Source organism: Sus scrofa, chromosome 1 (assembly GCF_000003025.6).
Source record: "Sus scrofa isolate TJ Tabasco breed Duroc chromosome 1, Sscrofa11.1, whole genome shotgun sequence".
NCBI lineage: Eukaryota > Metazoa > Chordata > Mammalia > Artiodactyla > Suidae > Sus > Sus scrofa.
The window spans coordinates 99,034,888-99,055,720 of NC_010443.5; the positions used below are offsets into that span (position 1 = coordinate 99,034,888).

At 42.2% G+C, this 20,833-nt stretch overlaps 1 protein-coding gene and 1 long non-coding RNA gene across 6 annotated transcripts; both read right to left on the reverse strand.

Moving 5' to 3' along the window:
* On the reverse strand, nucleotides 1,382-8,342 carry C1H18orf32. Of its 4 annotated transcripts, none has more exons than XR_002344306.1 (3): nucleotides 8,166-8,342; nucleotides 3,232-3,419; nucleotides 1,382-2,091 (listed from the first exon to the last, which is right to left on the reverse strand). It is a non-coding gene; the product is annotated as a chromosome 1 C18orf32 homolog (long non-coding RNA). The 4 variants fall into 4 exon arrangements; XR_002344319.1 differs by having other exon boundaries at nucleotides 3,232-3,422; nucleotides 8,166-8,321; XR_002344315.1 differs by having other exon boundaries at nucleotides 3,232-3,422; nucleotides 8,032-8,308.
* RPL17 (ribosomal protein L17) lies at nucleotides 9,624-13,519 on the reverse strand. 2 transcript variants are annotated; one of them, XM_021077855.1, is made up of 7 exons: nucleotides 13,203-13,490; nucleotides 12,683-12,735; nucleotides 12,551-12,591; nucleotides 11,669-11,803; nucleotides 11,342-11,440; nucleotides 10,406-10,597; nucleotides 9,624-9,717 (listed from the first exon to the last, which is right to left on the reverse strand). In XM_021077855.1, the coding sequence occupies exons 2-7, from the start codon at nucleotides 12,720-12,722 to the stop codon at nucleotides 9,670-9,672; spliced, it is 555 nt and encodes a 184-aa protein (XP_020933514.1). In that variant the 5' UTR covers nucleotides 12,723-12,735; nucleotides 13,203-13,490; the 3' UTR covers nucleotides 9,624-9,669.

Below are 20,833 nucleotides of genomic sequence, written 5' to 3' on the forward strand. Positions count from 1 at the left end.
ACGGGAAGCCTGCTGATGTAGTCCATACAGCTTCCTTGAGCGGGTAAAGGGAGAAGAGATTTGGAAGGGCAAATGGAAGACATCTGGAGCACACATAATGATATATACACTGATTAATGATTTAACCAAAATTTACAAAAACATATTTGGAGGATATGTAGGAGAAGCAGAAAGAAGACAGTGACATCTCAACCATGACAGGATGTAAAAAATGCTCAAAGTTGATAGCTACAAAAACTGTAGTATACATGCATGGTTTAGAAATATGGAGATAAATCATAAGACAAAAGCAATAGTTAAATGAGTAAAGACTTTGGGGACTAAGGAACATTATAAGCCTTGTAATATTATTTGATTTTTTAAAATGATGCATTTAATAAAAACTAATTCTAACGACAGTTGCTAGAAGGCTACACAAGCAGCATAGCAGTTATATCTTTGGAGCTAGAATAAAGGAATGAGAGTAAAGAAAGAATATTAACGTTTCATTTAACTTGCTCTTGCATTGTTCTGCTATAAACATTGACCATTTTCATAACATAGCTTTTATTTCTTGCTTTTTAGGGCTGCGCCCGTGGCACACAAAAGTTCCCAGGCTAGGGGTCAAATCGGAGCTATAGCTGCCTGCCTAAGCCACAGCCAAAACCACACCAGACCTGAGCCATGTCCGCAACCCGCAATGCCAGATCCTTAACCCGCTGAGCAAGGCCAGGGATTGAACCTGGGACCTCATGGATGCTCCTCAGATTCGTTTCCTCTGAGCCATGACAGGAACTCCAATATAGCTTTTAATACCTTAAGAAGAAACCAATCAACTGGATGTAACTGCTAAAGGGAATTTATCTTAACCCTCAGGTGGGTTGGGGCAGAAAACCTGAAACACACTCATTAATATCAAATGAAGTCCAAGGTGGACAAATGACTTGACCAGACACAGCTTAACAGAACCTTGCTAAGACCCAGGACTTCACTGGGGACCCAAGGTGAGGAGTCCCTTCTAACTTTCTTGCTTCAGAAAGAATTAGTATCATGTAAGGATACGTCTCATCATCTTTGAAAATTTATAGATCCCTACATGAAAGTGAAGCCCAGGGATGAAAGACCATGTAGGGAGGCCCAGACAGGCAAAACTGCCCAGTCATGTTACTGCTGTCGAAAACCAATCTTTTTAGAGTGTCTTGTTCCATAACAAAATAACTGACACAATCATTTTAGAGTGTCTTCCTATGGAAAAGTAACTAAAACTGATTTAAAAAAAAAAAGAAAAAAGAAAAAAACGTTGTGTAACCATCAAGGTACTATTGCAGTATTACAATCCTGTTTTCCGATGTGGTTAAAAAACTTCCTTCTAAATATTTAAATTTTAAAAGAAAAAAAGAACCACAAGCTAAACTGAGTATTTAATACATTCTTAGAGTAGAAGGAATGCAACAATAATTATAATTTCATAATATATATTAGACATTTATGTGAAAGATGTTCCATTTTTCAAAGAAGTTTCTCCTACTAACTTTTTTCTCTCTCTTCCTTAGAGCAATAAACAGTAATTACTACTCTTACAGATAAGCTGCTCCACTGAGTTGGACAGTAATTACATCTTTGTTTCAAGTCTTATCATCTCCAAAAACTACCTTTCATTTCACTGCAGTCTCATTGCATTGTTTCACAGTAAAATTATACTCCTCAAATTTGAAGAGCCTGAATAAAAGCTAGAGGCCCAAGGATTTTTAGGTACCGATTTAGTAACAGTGTCTACTTGCACAAACCTTCTATTTATTCAGATTTTAAAAACTGCAAGAAAAGAAATCTACATTAATGAAAAAGAACTCAGGAATGAGATCATTAAATATAACTAACTACATTTTAAATACAAATACCAGGGATTTCTGATTAGTGTCAGGTAAATATCTAAACTATCTATCCCGATTCTGGTCTTAGGGAAAAAGATCAGTGACAATTATAAACAAGATGCTTCATATTATCAGGTCCATTTTTAAAACAATGAGATCCTTTGGGACAACCACTTTAGTCTTTCTTTTTATCACAGATTTCTGTTGGTCCTCTTGTTGGTAATCCATTTATGTCTGCACCCTAAAATGAAAAACCATTTTAGATATTATCACAAAAAAAGACAGACATTATAAGACACAGTCTCTTTAAAAACAAAAACTTTAGAATGAAAATACTACTTCTAGAAATGTACAGGCAGCTAAATTCATGCAATTGAACACAAAGTTGAATTTAACAAGCACCAAAGCAAAAGATAAGAGTTGTCTAACTGGTCATTAAAAAAAAAAAAAAACCTATTAGAAAAAAATCTCCATATAATCCTACCAATTAAATCTCTTATCAAGGCTATCAATAAGTGAAACTCATATCAGCTCTTCTCATCTGTTAACTATTTACCATTACTCTTACCAACTGGAAATATTATTTAGCCTTAAAGCAAGGAGCAAATGCATAAATCAGAGAACTAAATTAAAATCTTAGTCTACAGCAACTGATAACTACTTAAATTAAAAAAACAAAAACAAACCTAGGGAGTTCCCATTGTGGCTCAGTGGTAATGAACCTAACTAGTATCCATGAGGATGAAATTTTAATCCCTGGCCTTACTCAGTGGGTTAAGGATCTGGCATTGCCCTGAGTTATGGTGTAGGTCGTAGACGGCTGGGGAAAGGCTTGGTTCCCACGTTGCTATGGCTGTGGCGCAGGCTGGCAGCTACAGCTCCAATGTGACCCCTAGCCTGGGAACTCCCATATGCTGCAGGTACGGCCCTAAAAAAAAAACCCCAAAAACCAAAAACCAAAAACACCCAAACCACTATTTTATTTTATTTTATTTTATTTTATTTGTCTTTTTGCTATTTCTTTGGGCCGCTCCTGCGGCATATGGAGGTTCCCAGGCTAGGGGTCCAATCGGAGCTGTAGCTGCCAGCCTACGCCGGAGCCACAGCAACACGGGATCCGAGCCGCGTCTGCAACCTACACCACAGCTCACGGCAACACCGGATCGTTAACCCACTGAGCAAGGGCAGGGATCGAACCCGCAACATCATGGTTCCTAGTCGGATTCGTTAACCACTGCGCCACGACGGGAACTCCCCAAACCACTATTTTAAAACAGAAGGAAATTAAGACACACTAATGAAGCTTCCCAAAGCCAAGTATTTTAACCTGACTGTACTACCCAGCCCCACTGCCTTCTTCAGGGCATTTTAATGCTCTTACCTTATAGTCCACTTTGCCTTTGTTTTTATCATTGCAGTCTCGTACAGCTTTCTTAGGCCACATACGGCTAACAAAGGGGGAGATGAGAGGGTATATATATGGTTCCAGGAATTTTTTGTAGACCCAGAGCAGAACTGGAATGACAATGCAGGGAATGCACACCATTGTCCCAGGCTCGAGATCCTCAACTGCTGGCAAATGTGAAGAAAAACCAAATTAAAGCATCACAGATTTACCTAGGTTAAGATATTTGAAAAGACTATTTCTAGATGGAAGGAAAAACTTCAATCACGTTTCATTTTTTAGCTTACTATTAAATAAAAACACTATCTGCGAGGTAATGGAATAAGAGATGGCAGACTCAAAAATATTATCGAGGGAGTTCCCCTCATGGCTCAGAGGATAACGAACCCAATTAGGATCCATGAGGATTTGAGTGCAATCCCTGGTCTCACTCAGTGGGTTAAGGATCCGGCATTGCCATGAGCTGTGGTGTAGGTCACAGATGTGGCTTGGATCCCATGTTGCTATGGCTGTGACATAGGCCAGCAACTGTAGCTCCAATTCGACCCCTGGCCTGGGAAATTCCATATGCTGTGAGTGTGGCCCTAAAACAGCAAAGGGAAAAAGAGAAAAAAAATTAAAAAATAAAGAAAACAGTATCAAGGTGCCTGCCTCCAAAGCACTCCAATCACTACTCCTCAAACATAAGTTTGATGATAAAGATGACACCAACATTGTGGGGTGCTAGGCAGTTAAGCCCTTTACATATATCAATTCCTTTAATCCTCAAAAAACCCAGTGAGGTTGGGTACCCTGACATCTTTAAAGATAAAGAAAAGGGGAGTTCCTGTTGTGGCTCAGTAGTAACGAACTCAACTAGTATACATGAGGAGATGGGTTCAATCCCTGGCCTCACTCAGTGGGTTAAGGATCCAGCACAGCTGTGAGCTGTGGTGTAGGTCACAGACTTGGCTTGGATCCTACGTTGCTGTGGCTGTGGTGTAGGCCGGCAGCTACAGTTCTGATTCAACCCCTAGCCTGGCAACTTCTATATGCCGTGGGTGAGGCGCAAAAAAAAAAAGGGGGGGGGGGAGGGGGGATAAAGAAAAGGCGTCACAAAAACATTAAGGAACTTGGTAATTTTGACATATTCAGTTAAGCATTAACTCCCAGGGGCTAATCATCTTCAGGAACTGACAATATCCATCAGCCAATTTACAAGGTTTAAAGGCAAATCCTGTAACATGGAACACATTAAGATACCACTTTGGAAGACCTCTAGGCTGCAAACCTTCTGGCCTTTTCCAGGGAACATCTCTTTTGATGTATTTTCTTTTTCTTTTTTTGGCCACACCTGCAGCAAGTGGAAGTTCCTGGGCCAGAAATGGAACCTGAACTGGTGACAACACTGAATCCTTAACCCACTGAGCCACAAGGAAACTCCAGCTTTTTCTTTTTAATAGCAATTAAGGCATATCGAGTAACAAAAATTTTTATATAGCATTACTGTTGGAATAAGTAAATTATCTATTTCCAAAATTTTTCACCTAATTTTCCTTGAAATTATCTCAAATTTTTTTTTTGTAAATAAATCTTTATTTTGGACTTTATAAAAAGCAATGCAGTACCCCCAGACTGGTATTAAATGTTGTTTACAGGAGTTTCCGTCGTGGCTCAGTGGTTAACAAATCCAACTAGGAACCATGAGGTTGAGGGTTCAATCCCTGGCCTCGCTCAGTGGGTTAAAGATCCGGCGTTGCCATGAGCTGTGGTGTAGGCCGCAGATGCAGCTCGGATCCTGCGTTGCTGTGGCTCTGGCATAGGCTGGCAGCTACAGCTCTGATTAGACCCCTAGCCTGGGAACCTCCATATGCTGCAGGTGCGGCCTTGGACAAAGACCAAAAAAAAAAAAAAAAAAAAAAAAAAGTTGTGTTTACAGTGCAAAATCAAAATCCATGTTTTAAATGCCAGGAATACAATGCGCTGGAATTTCTTAAAATCAGCAATTTATTGAAAAAGAACACTACTTCCACAATATATTAAACCAAAGACCTCTTAAATTTACAAGATTTTTTTTTTTTTTTTTGTCTTTGTGCCTTTTTCTAGGGCCGCACCCATGGCACGTGGAGGCTCCCAGGCTAGGGGTCCAATCAGAGCCGTAGCCACTGGCCCACGCCAGAGCCACAGCAATGCCAGATCTGAGCCGTGTCCTCGACCCACACCACAGCTCACGGCAATGCCAGATCCCCAACCCACTGAGTGAGGCCAGGGATCAAACCTGCAACACCATGGTTCCCAGTCAGATTCGTTAACCACTGAACCATGATGGGAACTCCTTACAAGAATTTTTAATCTCGTAGCAGAGGCCTTAAAAACTAAGAAGCTTTAGAACACTGCAAAAGGCTAATAATTCATGATGTTACAGTTTCTTATTTTCAAAATATCGTACCTTAAGTAGTATTTACTTGCAAATGAGTAAGCACCACTACACTAAAGCAATTTAAAACTATTCACAATATGGAGTTCCTGTTGGTTCAGTGGGTTAAGGATGTTGTCTCTGTGAGGATGCAGATCAGATCCCTGGCCTTGCTCAGTGGGTTGCTGCAAGCTGGTGTTGCTGCCAAGCTGCAATGTAAGTCTGCAGCTGAAGCTCTGATTTGACCCCTAGCCAGGGAACTTCCATATGTTGCAGATACAGCTGTAAAAAAAGAAAAAAAATTATTCACAATACAAGTGAAGAATGGCATAGATAATCCAATCCAAATGTGGCTTTGAAATGAATTATAAAAGCTATAAATAAATGAATATGTAAATATAGGAGTTCCCTGGCGGCCTACTGGTTAAGGATCTGGCCTTGTCACTGCTGTGGCCCGGGACTGATGCCTGGCCCCAGGAACTTTCCCAGAGCAGCCAATTAAAAAAAAAAAAAAAAAAAAAAAAAAAGATGTAAATGTTCATCAAGAAATGACCAGCTATTTTTTTTTTTTGTCTTTTTAGGACCACACCCATGGCATATGGAGGTTCCCAGGCTAGAGGTTGAATTGGAGCTGTAGCTGCTGGCCTATACCACAGCCACAGCAATGTAGGATCCAAGCCACATCTGTGGCCTATACCACAGCTCATGGCAACGCCAGATCTTTAACCCACTGATCGGGCCAGGGATCAAACCCGTGTCCTTATGGATACTAATCAGGTTCGTTAACCACTAAGCCACGATGGGAACTCCAACCAGCTATTTTAAAAAGGAGTCATAACTGGATTCCTTAAAGCAGCCTCCTAATCAAATGAAAAAAACAATTTAAGAATTTACCAAAATATTCTGTTAAAAGTTTTATAGAACACATTCTCTGGTTGAAATAAACCAAACAAGCAGGGAGTCTTTTTCAGCATTTTTCAAAGAACCATTAGTTTTGGCTATTAGACATTCAGAGTCTGATCTAGGAGGTCTGGTTTAGGTTGTACAGGTATCACAGAATAAGAAGAATGGCTGGCAGGAGTTGCCGTCGTGGCTCTGTGGTTAATGAATCCGACTGGGAACCATGAGGTTGTGGGTTCGATCCCTGGCCTTGCTCAGTGGGTTAAGGATCTGGTGTTGCCCTGAGCTGTGGTGTAGATCGCAGACGAGGCTCAGATCCTGCGTTGCTATGGCTGTGACATAGGCTGGTGACTACAGCTCCGATTAGACCCCTAGTCTGGGAAGTTCGGAGGGGCCCTACAAAAGGCAAAAAAAGCAAAAAGAGAATGGCTGGCAGCTACCTGGATTTGATGCCTGCTTTCACCACTTCCTAGTGTTCTTGGGCAAATTATTTAACCAGTCTGTGCCTCAATTCTCTCATCCATAAAAAAAAGACAGTAAAAGTACCTATCTCACAGGGATGCAGTGTGGATTAGATAAACTGGAATATAAAACTCAAAACAGTGTCTGCACATATTAAGTACTATGTAAGTGTTGTTAGTATAAGAAAAAACCCCACCCCCAAACAGATCCAAAAGTTGTAACCTGTCCAAGGTCCACACTTTAGGTAACTAATAAATAGAGCTGGCTAAGAGCAGAATTCCTAATTCTTGTTTCCTATCTCATGCTCTTGCCTTTTCCCTTCCCAAAACAGGATCATCATGTTATTCCCCTTTCTACCAAACTGTCAACAATTAAACCCTTCCAAACGACTGGAAATGCTACCGTGAACTAGGTTAATATGACAGGTGATTCCTCCATCATAAAGATTCACGTTTTTACCTATTTGAAACTGTGTTTTAAAACAAATTCATATGTACTATTTTACCTAAATTCTCAAGAATATTAATTAGACTTAATTATGGCTTAGAAAGGTCTAGAAGGTGGCTATGATTAACTGATAAAAATCACTATCTACTCTCTTCAAGCCAATTCTCGCATTATCACAACAGAGCGAGAAAAACGTAATGAAACTGTTGGAATAGAGGAATTTCATTCGACTCAGTCCAATACAACGGAATAGGAAAAGGCGGAGGCTCCACTGGAACTCGGGCAGGAGTAGAACTAAGGCCGGACAGCCGCCTCCTATAAGTAACCTGGTCTGGCGTATCATCTCAGCGTAGACAAAGGAGAGCCGGACAGGCTGAGATAAAAATACCGAATAAAAGATAGGAGAAAGCAAAAAGGAATGGTGGTGATGGTAACACAAAAGTGATACCGACAGTTCAGGCCGAGACTGGATCCTGAAGGAAGAGGAGAGGCAGGGGGCAGGAGAGGGTGGACGAGGACAGAGAGGGAGGCAAAGGGCGAGAAGGGTACGGGAAGGGAGGGGGAGACTGTACCGTGGGGCAGGCGGGCCGCCCGGAGCCGAGGGCAGGAGAACCGCGCCGCTGGCCGGGTGCTCAACGCCGCTCCACTGAGCAGAGACCGCGGCCTCCCAACCACACAGCAGCCCCGGCCCACCCTGCCCGCTCACCGGCGACCACCAAGCCCCGGCGCCAATGACTGCGCTTCTCCAAAAAGAGACGCGGCAGGAGGTACCGCAGCCAAGCCAATGGGCACCGCAAAAGAGGTAGACAAACGGGCGCTGGCGTCAGTCGGCGGACGCGCCGGACGTAACGGAGACGTCCTGTAGAAGGCTTCCGGCGCAGCGACAGTCGTCAGCTGTGGGCAGGCGGAAGCTCAGGGCTTTCCATGCGCCCCCACCGCCGGAACTAGATCCACGATGCTAACGTTAAGGGTAATGCTTGTGCTAGGGTCCATAACCCCTCGGAAGCTTGCTCTACTTGCTTGTGATGGCTAGACTGCTTTCCAATGCAGTTGTGGTTATGCCCCTTGCTGCAAGAGGGTCTTAAATTCAGGAGCAGGGAAATTTAACATTAAGATCAACCTCAGGTGACCTCGGGTGTTCCCATCGTGGCTGTGGCTTAGTGGAAACAAATCTGATAGTATCCACGGGATGCTGGTTTGATCCCAGGCCTCGCTCAGTGGGTTAAAGATCCCAAGTTGCTGTGAGCTGTGGTGTAGGTTGCAGATGTGACTTGAATCTGGCATTGCTGTGGCCTAGGCCAGCAGCTACAGCTCAGATTCAACCCCTAGTCTGGAAACCTCCATATGCCTTGAGTGCGGCCCTAAAAAGGTAAAAAAAAAAAGTCAGCTTCAAGCGGTATTAGCTCCCAAGAAATGCCTATACCACTTCACACTCATAGGACAGCTGTTAAGGAGCAAGAATTTGGAACCCTCACACACTGGTGCTGGGACAATAAATAGCATCCCTTTAGGAACTGTCCTGAAGTTCCTCTAATGTTCATTACCTTATGATCTAGCAAATCCACTGTTACACACCCAAGTAAAAGAACATGCCCAAAGAGAAACTTTTACAAAGTTCACAGCAACATTATTTCTAAAAAAGACTCCCATGTTTAAAATTTATACTATGAATTACAGGTACATGCTACAACCCACCCCAATCATGCTAAATGCAAGCCACAAAGGGCCCACACTGAGTTTATTAAATGTTCAGAACAGACAAATCGTCGGAATAGGTATAGCTACCCAAAGCTAAACTGGGGTGGAAGGGGTGACAGGCTAAGCCTCCTCTTGGGATAATGATAAATGCATTATGCAATGGACATACAACTGAATTAAGTTCTAAACAGCAAACAAGGTATTAAATCTCAACAAAGTGGGTGTAAGTTCCCATTGTTCAGTGGGTTCAGGATCCAGCATTGACACTGCTCCACAGGTTCTATCTCTAGGAACTTCTGAATGCTAAGTATGCAGCCCCCTCCCCCCCCGCAGTGGGTGGGAAAAAAAATTCAGAGATTTCTTCACAGTTCTAATTCCATTTTATGCAAGGCACCAGAAGATTCAAAACAGCATGCTTATGTAAGCTTATTTCATTTTGTGAGTGCATTTGAAACATACTAATTAAGACGTCAAAACTCTTTTACTATTATTTGCATTTATTTTTGTGAAATTTATTCCCGGGCCATAAGTTTTTGCTTCTTCAGTTTCTTCTGGGATATCTGTGGAAAAGAAAAAACAAGACTGTTAAACTACATTATCCCCTAGAAGAGCAATTTTTCTTTCTTTCTTTCTTTTTTTTGTCTTTTTTGCTATTTCTTGGGCCGCTCTCTCGACATGTGGAGGTTCCCAGGCTAGGGGTCTAATCGGAGCTGTAGCCACCGGCCTACGCCAGAGCCACAGCAATGCGGGATCCGAGCCGTGTCTGCAACCTACACCACAGCTCACGGCAACGCCGGATCGTCAACCCACTGAACAAGGGCAGGGACCGAACCTGCAACCTCATGGTTCCTAGTCGGATTCGTTAACCACTGTGCCACGACGGGAACTCCTGAACTCAAGGGTTTTTTTTGGGGGGGGGGGGGTATGGGGGGAAGGAGGTCAAGATACTGATAAGGAAGGTAAAGGAGCCCAGTTCTGGACATGCTACATGTCCAGTGATTACAGACATCTAGGTGGGGACACCAGCAGATAACCACACAGTTCTAATGAAGATGAATACAAATTTAGTAGTCACTACATTAGTGAAGAAACTAAATGAGACCCAAAATAAAAGTCAAAATAAAATGATTAGGTTTCTGGTTGCTCAGAATAGTTTCCTTTCATGGTTATTCCAAAGGTGTCCTAAGTTAGTCATCACAGCAACCATAAATCTAATAAAGAAAAAGTGAACACAGACAAGAAATTTACCTTTTTCTTCTGTGCAACCTCCTCTTCTGGCTTAGGAACAATCTGCTCTTTTTCAGTAAGGATCATCTCAATGTGGCAGGGAGAACTCATGTAAGGGTTGATTCGACCATGAGCTCTGTAAGTCCTACGCCGCATTTTGGGGGCTTTGTTCACCTGGATGTGCTCAATGACCAGAGAATCTACATCTAAGCCCTGAGAACAAGGGAGAGGGAACAAGATCAGGTAACACCTTAACATCGATACCACAAGTTGCATCATTCAAGTCCCTGTCTTAATAACAAATCTGAAAGGCTATTCTTAGGACTCTAAATGGCATGTTTGTTCAATCATGTTTTTTCACCTTTATTCTAGGTGACTTTCCTTAACTCTAAATATTAAACCTCAGTGCTAAATTTAAGTGGCATCCATAAAGGAGGGCGAGTACAGGATCTGGTAGTATCTTTAAGTGTTTTTCTTTTTTTAAAAAGGGCCACATCCCTGGCATATGGAAGTTCCCCGGCTGGAGGTCAAATGGAAACGACGGCTAAAGCTAAACAGACCTACATTAATTCTAGTTCTGGCCTAGATTTTCAGAAGCAAAAAAGGTAATGGATAACTTCTCAAATGGACAAGCCTATGTTTTGTTGACTACATCACTATTTTAACTTCTGAAACTTAATGTGTCTCCTCGTTATGAGTGTAAACAACAAACTACATTAATCATTACTAAGGCAATTATAATGGTTCCTTTGTAAAAGTGCGTTATATTACTGTTTATATTTAAAAATATTCCGTGAAGGGATGTATTGTACTATGAAAAAGGTCCATGTAAGAAAGCTTACCACCCTTCTTAAAATACTGAAAACAAAGAGAAAGACAGTCAAGGAAATCAAACTAGACATAGCAATTTAAACTGAATCCAAGCTTTATGTATAAAAACATTAATGTTTCAGGTACCTTAAGTTCAGCATTACTCTCTGCATTTTTAAGCATGTGCAATAAAAATTCAGCACTCTTTTTGGGCCACCGACCCTGTGTCCAGCCCCACTGTTTGGCCTAAAAATCAAACAAACAAAAAGAAAAGCAGAGACTATTAGCCACTTCCCGCAACTTAAATCAATGTTACAAGATGATTTTAACTGACATCAAGGTTGCTCAGGACATGGTTTTTTTCATGGTTAATCCAAAGGTGTCCTAAGATTTGTCATCACAGCAACCAGAAAGAGATAAAAGACACTTTCCTTTTACAATTTGTCTTTTAAAATGGCAGCTATGAATTCTCACCTGGGCACACCTACCGACTCCACCATTGTAACGACGGAATGGCACACATTGCTTCTGTAGAGTGACGTCTTTCAGATACTTGGTGGCTTTTCGAATATGCATACCCTTAATGGCCTGGGCAGTTTCACGAGTGTTCTAAATACAAATAATATAAGCTGTGAGTTAACCATAATCACAATTTTAAAACATGAAATTCTAAGATTTTCAAAATGTCAACATTGCCAACACCTACAACTTTTCCATGTTATATAATAAAATTCTGTGATCAATACAATGAAATATTACAATATAACGAAATAATGCAATTAAAAATTCTGTGATCAAGAGCTAAGGGGAGTTCCCGTCGTGGCGCAGTGGTTAACGAATCTGACTAGGAACCATGAGGTTGCAGGTTCGATCCCTGGCCTTGCTCAGTGGGTTAAGGATCCGGCGTTGCTGTGAGCTGTGGGGTCACAGCTCCGATTCGACCCCTAGCCTGGGAACCTCCATATGCTGCGGAAGCAGCCCTAGAAGAGACAAAAAGACAAAAAGACAAAAAGACAAAAAAAAAAAAAAAGCTAAGGAAGCTTGGTTTGAAGGTGGAGTCAATCACCTATGCCCTACACTGTCATCCTGTCATCTACAATGTTCCATACCTTCATCTGTACACTAGGTTCCCAAGCAGTTCTTTGGCACTTTTTCCTAATTCTGCAAATGCTAAAGCAACACACTCCTTACATGTATATGTACCAAAAGGTAGCTGCTCAGAATCAATTTATTTTCATGGTAAATCCAAAGGTGTCCTAAGAAACACATCACTGCAGCTACCTTTTCACAATGGTGACAACACTCACTAGAACTCATGGAACAACTCTTGTAGAGTATAGCTGTGGATTCACATACCTTAAAGTGAACACGAAGATTTGAACCTCTTGATTTGCATGCTAAAATACACAGAAAAAATTTGTGTTAATTTTGGGTGTCCTGTAGCCTATTACTCCAAAATAAAAAATGTTTCTTTTCTTGTTCACTTACATTTTGTGGGGTTTTCTGGGTCGAGTGAATAGCGAACCATTTTTAGAGGTCACCTGGAAGCGAGCAAACATAATGCTATCAATACATATTGTAACTCATACTTTATATATGGACCCAACGCAGGCAGCTGCTCAGAGAATAGTTGCCATGACTAATCCAAAGGTGTCCAAGGAAATGCCAGTATCGCAGCCACCCTTTCTATCCAGCGTTCCATCCCCTTTGCAACTACGCTAACTACAGCAGTGCTGACACGGAGCTCAGCAGCCCTCTTTAACCCTCAAGAAGATACCGTGTGTTCCAATCCAAATCTGGATCCTTCAGGCCAAAATAACTCAATCCAACTACAACCCCCTACACGCTCCCTCTATATCTTTCCACTTTCGAGGCTCTAACCCACGTTCAGTGCCACTGAATGTGAAACACACCCAATAACTAAACAAAGCCGCGACTCGAATTGACCTTATTTCCCCAGATCTCTCCGTTCAGTCCCAAACGCCCTTCATTAGCGGCCACCACTTACCGCGAGACACTGGACCTCAGGAGTCAGCACCGACCACAAACTGCCTGTACCTCTGCCACCCCCATTCCCGCGCATCTCGCCCCTCTGCCGGCGGCAGAGGCCGGACAGCATCAGGGAGTCAAGCTGTTAACTCCGAAACGTCCCCCCAGCACGGAGGAACACCATCACTAGTTAAGAATCAGTAACCACGAAGGTCCTGTCCCCAAGAATTTCGAAATCGGTGCAGCCAAGGTCAGGATGGCAGCGATAACCGGAGGATTCACCACTCGCGAAGAAAAGACGAAGACACACTCACCTCAGGCCGCTTACTGGAAAAGAAAGACCGGAGGCTCATGGGAGAACTCAAGAGAACTCGACATCTCGCGATATTTCCAGTCAAAGGAACGAGATTTGAAGAGGGGAGGAGGGCGGAGGAAAAAGGGAGTGTGGAGTATGTTGACGAATTTCCTCCTTAGGAACTGTCTCAAAATTCTCCTTTTTTTTTGTATACAGAAAGAAAGTCATGGATTTTAAATATCAATGAATTAAAAACGTGTTTGTAATTCTAGGACAGAACCATGTATTATTAGGTATAGATGAGACATTTATTCGTCAACGTTTGTTAGTTTTGATTATGTAATTATGTGAAAGCGGTTTATAAATCGACAGTTAATAAGACACACACACAAAAAGAAGATGCAAATGCTGAGATGTAGTTATGGTAATAAGAAAATTCTCAGTATAAGAATATCACCCAATCAATTGTACAGCAAGCCATGTGAAGGATGTACTAACTGAAGGGATGTGCAATTTGTAGATCCACATCTGAGAAAGAATGTCCCTTCCTTGGAAACAAAATGCCAAGAGGAATTTTCTTCCTCACCTAGCTCTTCTTCTGGTTTATTCCCTTAGATTTATGGTAACAGTTAGCTTTAGGTCTTCTTTTTACAGCCTTAATGAATTTCTTGTAAAATGTAAATGAACTCTTTAAATTGTATTTTATATGTATTTACTTCAATCTGTTGTCTAATTCTTTTTTTTTTTTTTTTTTTTTTGTCTTTTTTTTGGCATTTCTTGGGCCACTACCGCGGCATATGGAGGTTCCCAGGTTAGGGGTCGAATCGGAGCTGTGGCCACCAGTCTATGCCAGAGCCACAGCAACGCAGGATCCGAGCTGCATCTGCGGCCTACACCACAGCTCATGGCAACGCCGGATCTTTAACCCACTGAGCAAGGCCAGGGATCGAACCCACAACCTCATGGTTCCTAGTCAGATTTGTTAACCACTGCACCACGACGGGAACTCCCTCTGTTGTCTAATTCTTTATTCATTTTATTTATGTCTAGAAATCTTAGTTATTAAGACAATGGTGAGGAGTTCCCATCGTAGCTCAATGGTTAAGGAACCTGATTAGTATCCATGAGGACATGGGTTCGATCCCTGGCCCCGCTCATTGGGTTAAGGATTTGGCTTTGTCATGAGCTGTGGTGTAGGTCGCAGACACTGCTCAGATCCTGTGTTGCTGTGGCTGTGGCGTAGGCTAGCAGCTACAGCTCTGATTGGACCCCTAGCTTGGGAACCTCCATATGCCACAGGTGTGGCCCTAAAAAGACAAAAAGACAGACAAAAAGACAAAAAAAAAAAAAAAGAAAAAAATAGTGAAATACAAATACAGTCATCCTTAGCAATCTGCTTACTTGTTCTTTAATCCATTCAAAGAACATTCATTGAACACATATTCCTGACTTTGTGCTAAATGCTATGCTCTAATGGGCACTAGGGAAGTCCCAGATCTAGGGAACCCACAGTCTTAGAATGAGGGTAGGGACAGAGAGGTAGGGAACTAAGAAGTGAATGGCCAATTAGGATACTTTGGTGTGAAATTGCTAGAGTGAGCACTTGGAGTAGAAAAGCATCCCTTGAGTAGATGACTTGGCAGCTACACCATGAATGACCAGAAGGAGAGAGCTGGCCATGACAATAAGAGAAAAAGAATTATTATTATTGCCAGCAAGGTAATTCTGTTCTGGAGGAGTTCCCTTCTTGGCTCAGTGGTTAACAAACACTACTAGGATCCATGAGGATGCAGGTTTGATCCCCAGCCTCTCTCAGTGGGTTAAAGATCTGGCATTGCCTGGAGCTGTGGTTTAGGTCTCAGATGCAGCTCGGATCCTGCAGTGCTGTGACTGTGGCATAGGATGGGCAGCTGTAGCTCCAATTTGATTCTTAGCCTGGGAATTTCTATAGGCTGTGGGTACAGCCCTAAAAAAAAAGAAAGAAAAGTCTGCTCTGGGAACTGCAAGTGTTCGGATTCCTTTTGGACATGGTGGGGAGAGATAAGGGGGATTGGTGAACCTGATCTTGAAGGAAACTATTTGGCAAGAAGTTTTAAATTTATCCTAAGGTCAGTGGGGGATTTTTGAAAGTGTTCAAATGCTTGGAGGATGGGGGAGGTGACCTGGTCAGATTCACTTTTGAAAAGATCACTCTGCAGGGAGATATTTGAGATGCCTCAGGGCAAGACCAGAGGCTGGCAAAAGATGGTGGTGGCCTGAACTGGTTGGATTCGGTTTAATTTTTTTTTGGCAAAGAGAATGTAGAGTGTTGGATGAATTCAAGATATTTACATTAAGTCATATGATATCATGACTGTAGGCTGTAAAATTTGGTACCTTTGTAACCTCACCAATCTTTTCTGCTCATCTTATCCTCAACTGCTGCCAACATCTTCTCACTGAGCCTGTAACACAGTCTTCTACCTCTTTCAGTACAGGCTCTGAGATATTGTGAATTTGGTTCCAGAGCACTATAATAATACTAGTCACTCAATTTTTTGGTTTTCCAGTGCATATAAAAATTTATGTTTGGGAGTTCCTGTTGTCGCTCAGTGGACTAAGAACCTGCTAGTATCCATGAACATGTAGGTTCAAACCCTGGCCTCGCTCAGTGGGTTAATGATCCTGTGTTGCCACAAGCTGCAGTGTAGGTCACAGATGCAGCTGGGATCAAGCATTGCTGTGGCTGTGGCGTAGGCCAGCAGCTGCAGTTTCAATTCAACCCCTAGCTTGGGAACTTACATATGCTGCAAAGTGTGACCTTAAAAAAAAAAATTTTTTTTTGTTTACATGATACTGTAGTCTATTTAGTGTGCAATAGCATTGCATATGTCTAAAATAAGTACAGTACCTTAATTTAAAAATACTTTATTGCTAAAAAAAAATGCTAACCATCATCTGAGCCTTCAGCGAAGTCTGAACTTTTTGCTGGAGGAGGGTCTTGCCTCCAGGTTCATGGTTTCTGATGAATCAGGGTGGTGGTTGCTTGAATGTTGGGACAGCTGTGGCAACTTCTTTATTTTGTTTTGTTATGTCTTTTTTAGGGTCAAACCCAAGGCATATGGAAGTTCCCAGGCTAGGGGTCTAATTGGAGCAACAGCTACTGGCCTATACCACAGCCACAGCAACGCAGGGTCTGAGCCACATTTGAGACCTACACCACAGCTCATGGCAGTGCCAGATCCTTAACCCACTGCGTGAGGTCAGGGGTCGAACCAGGGTCCTTATGTTAGGTTAAAAACCTACTGAGCCACTGTGGAACTCCTACATTTTTAAATAGGACTTGTGTAAAAAAGAATTTTCCTTCTTTCCACTCTGAAATGTACTTCACTCAGGAAAGGCAGGATAAAACTTAATTTCCCCTATATTTATTGACTTTCAGAAAAATAAGTTGGTTCCCTACTGCCAAAAATGGTTGATTTAGATTTTTATAAATCAGCTTTATTGAGGTTTACTTTATATACAATACAATTCTCCCAGGAGTTTTCTTTTGGTGCAGTGGGTAAAGAATCCGGCGTTGTCACTGCAGCAGCTTGGGTTACTGCTGTTCAGTCCCTGCCATAGGAACTTCCACATGCTGTAGGTGAGACAACAACAACAACAACAACAACAACAACAAAACCGCATTCCCCCAGTTTTTAACATGGAATTTTATTAAGTTTTGACAGATATATATGGTCATAGAACCATCACCACAATAATGTAGAACACTTTCAGCATTCCTCAAATTCCCTCATATCTCTGTGTTTTTTTGTTTTGTTTTGTTTTTTAAAAAAGGTAACAGGCCCAAAATGGAGTCACTTGTATTAGGCCCCAGGTCAGCACACCAAAATTTAGTACCTAACCTAACTGCAATTGCAGCCTCCTCCAGGAGTTGAATTTTAAACCACTCAGCCTGGAATTTCCAGATTAACACCAATAAAGTCATCTGTAGAATAGACCCCTGCCCTTCTCTCAAAGGAAGGTGATGTTGCCTGATATAATCCTTTCTTTTGTTTTTGTCTTCCTTGTCCTACCCTCTCATTGCCTTTAAAAACCTTGCATTTTGTACAGCTCCTCAGAATACATTTCTACTTGCTAATTGGGATGCTGCCAACTAAGTAAACTGTGGAGGGGATGTAGGCAGTTTGGTAGATGTGGTGGGGAAGCAAGTAGGAAGAAACATGGCTGACTAGTGGTGTTTACTATGAGACAGGGACAGTCTGAAGTATTTTACATAGGTGTTCTCACTGAGAAAACTTTGAGGGTCTTCTCAGAGAGCCTGTGAGGTAGATGTCCTTGCAGTTCACATTCTCTTAACCCAGAAGAGGGATTCTGGAGATCTCAGAAAGCATGTGTCCTACTTATGTGCATTCCCAAGTCAGACACTGGAGGGGTTCTAGGTTCTCCCTAGAAAGTGGATAATAACAAAATCTGGAGAGAGATATGGCACTGATGGTGGGAATGGGAGCGAGTAGAGCCTCTGTGAAGATGTCTTATAATACAAGACTAGGGAGTTCCCGTCGTGGCACAGTGGTTAACGAATCTGACTAGGAATCATGAGGTTGCGGGTTCGATCCCTGCCCTTGCTCAGTGGGTTAAGGATCCGGCGTTGCCGTGAGCTGTGGTGTAGGTCGCAGACGCGGCTCCGATCCCGAGTTGCTGTGGCTCTGGTGTAGGCCGGTGGCTACAGCTCCGATTCGACCCCTAGCCTGGGAACCTCCATATGCCGCGGGAGTGGCCCAAAGAAATGGCAAAAAGACAAAAAAAAAAAAAAAAAAAAAAGTAATAATACAAGACTAATTTCCCATAGCACTAAACATAAAATGAGAGAATGTATTCCTAATACACCTAAAGATGCAACTGCCATAACAGTCTGCTTATTTTTTCAAAATTATCTCTAATATTTCATAGCATATTGCTTAAGAGCATAGACACTGGAGCAGATCTCCTAGTTTCAAATCCCATCTCCTCTCTCATTTTCTAGGACTGGCATTCACTAGCTGCCTGACCTGGAGAAAGTTAAAGTTACTTGTATATCAGTTTCCATACCTTAACTTTCCTTATCTGTAAAATAGGGGCAAGGATAGTAGAACTTACCACATATGAGAATTTTTAGAGCTAATATTTAGAGAGCACTTAGAATGGTGTCTAGTATAGAGAAAGTGTTATTAGGGAGTTCCCTGGTGGCTCAGTGGGTTAAGGATCCAGTGTTGTCCCTGTGGTGGTTGGGACGAGGCTGTGGTGAGGGTTTGATCCTTAGCAAATTGAGTTATAGTTGACTTATGATTTTTTTTGACCATGCCATATGCTACAAGTGCAGCCCTAAAAAAAAAAATACATTTTGCGTTATAACAATGAGCAGCACAGTAGTCAGTAGTGTTACTTACATACTCACAGAGTTGGATGAAAGCAGTCACTATTAAAGACTATCATCACGTTTTTAAGATTTCATTTATATAAAAGACAAAAACTAATCTTTTCTGTAAGAAGTCAGGATAGTAGTTGCCCTTGGAGGGGAGCAGGATGACTGCCAGGAGATATAAGGTGGCTTCTGGATGCTGACGATGTTCTATTTCTTAATCTGGGTGCTAATTTCACAGCTTCTTAGCCTAGAAGCTGGTCTAATTTATGAAAATTTATAGCTGTACACATATATGTGTATATATTATATATGCTATGTATCTTATGTATTTTTCTTCACTTGTATGAAGTTCTTTTTAAGCAAATGTCTCAGTTTTTTGTTTATTTATTTATTTTTTTTATGGCTGCACCTGTGGCATGTGGAAGTTTTAATACTTTTTTAATTTATTTTTATTTTTTAAATTTTTTTGTCTTCTTTTTTTGCCGTTTCTTGGGCCGCTCCCGTGGCATATGGAGGTTCCCAGGCTAGGGGTTGAATCGGAGCTGTAGCCACCGGCCTACGCCAGAGCCACAGCAACGCATGATCCGAGCCGAGTCTGCAACCTACATCACAGCTCACGGCAACGCCGGATCCTTAACCCACTGAGCAAGGGCAGGGACCGAACCCGCAACCTCATGGTTCCTAGTCGGATTCGTTAACCACTGCGCCACGATGGGAACTCCCAGTTTTAATACTTTTAAGTAATAATGTGTGCATTATTTTGCTAGGGCTGCTGTAATAAAGTAGCACAGACTAGATAGCTTAAACAACAGAATTCACACTAACTCAATCACTAATCCATTCAACTAAGAAGCCATTACATGGAGGTTTCCTGTGGTGTAGCAGGTTAAGGATCCAGCAGTGTAATTGCAGTGACCTGGGTTGCTGTTATGGCATGAGATCTATCTATGGCCCAGGAACTTCCACATGTTGCAAGTGGCAGGAATATTTATGATTAATCTGAGAATAGGAGTGTTGTTTGGACTCTCCTTTTCAGTCCTTGTCTTGGGCTTTTGTGGTCGTTGTCGTGGTAATTGTCAACTGTCATGGCACTGGGGTGCGTATCGTCAGCATGCTGACGTATTACACTGAGTGGAAAATGGGGTTCGAGATCCACTGGAAGTCAAATCTTCTGCCGTGCCATCTTAGGTCTAGTCGATGCCCAGTCCTTGTTTTTTTCTCTTTGCGTCTTCCTCCTAAAACTTAGATGAGAGCAACTGGTTTCCATTTGAGGGAGGGGTAGGGGTATGATTCAGAGGCAACTGCTTGGTAACTACAATGCCTGTCTGTCAGTTCTGCACATCCCTGCCTCCCTGACTGCTTACCAGTCCCCTCCAAGTTTCCTGAGGACACTTGGCTCACCATGGCCAGCCTGGCTTCCCCATCTTGCCTTGGGACTGTCTGCGTCTTGATTGACTATCAAGCATCTCTCCAACTCTTACAATGCTTTCTGGCGCCTGGTCCACAGTACCACTTTATCAGCCCACTGCAACCTAAATTCATCAAGATGAACTCATGAGGGAGTTCTTGTTGTGGCTCAAATGTTAAGCACCCAACTAGTATCCATGAGGGTGTGGGTTCAATCCCTGGCCTTGGTCACTGGGTTAGGGATCTGTTGTTGCAGCAAGTTGTGGCATAGGTAGAAGATGTGGCTTGGATCCTGCATTGCTGTGGCTGTGGTGTAGGCTGGCAGCTGCAGCTCCAATTCAACAATCCCTAGCCTGGGAACTTCCATATGCCATGGGTGTGGCCCTAAGAAGACAAAAAAAAAAAAAAAAAAAAAAAAAAAGTGCTGAGGAGGATTATTCCATCTCTGGGACATTAAGTGGATTGATGAGGCCAGTAACCTCGGATTCCATTCTGGAAAATTCTGGAAAATATTGGAAAAGCTGTAACAGATGAAGTCATAGGAGTTTGGCAGGGTGAAGAAGGT

What these genes read in the sequence shown, in the direction of transcription:
- RPL17 (XM_021077855.1), bottom strand. Translation starts at nt 12,722, where the DNA reads ATGGTTCGCTATTCACTCGACCCAGAAAACCCCACAAAAT. An exon ending in GAGTCGGTAGGTGTGCCCAG is followed by an intron (nt 11,441 to 11,668) that starts GTGAGAATTCAT and finishes TTTGATTTTTAG; the next exon opens with GCCAAACAGTGGGGCTGGAC. An exon ending in AGGTTGCACAGAAGAAAAAG is followed by an intron (nt 9,718 to 10,405) that starts GTAAATTTCTTG and finishes TCTTTTCCACAG; the next exon opens with ATATCCCAGAAGAAACTGAA.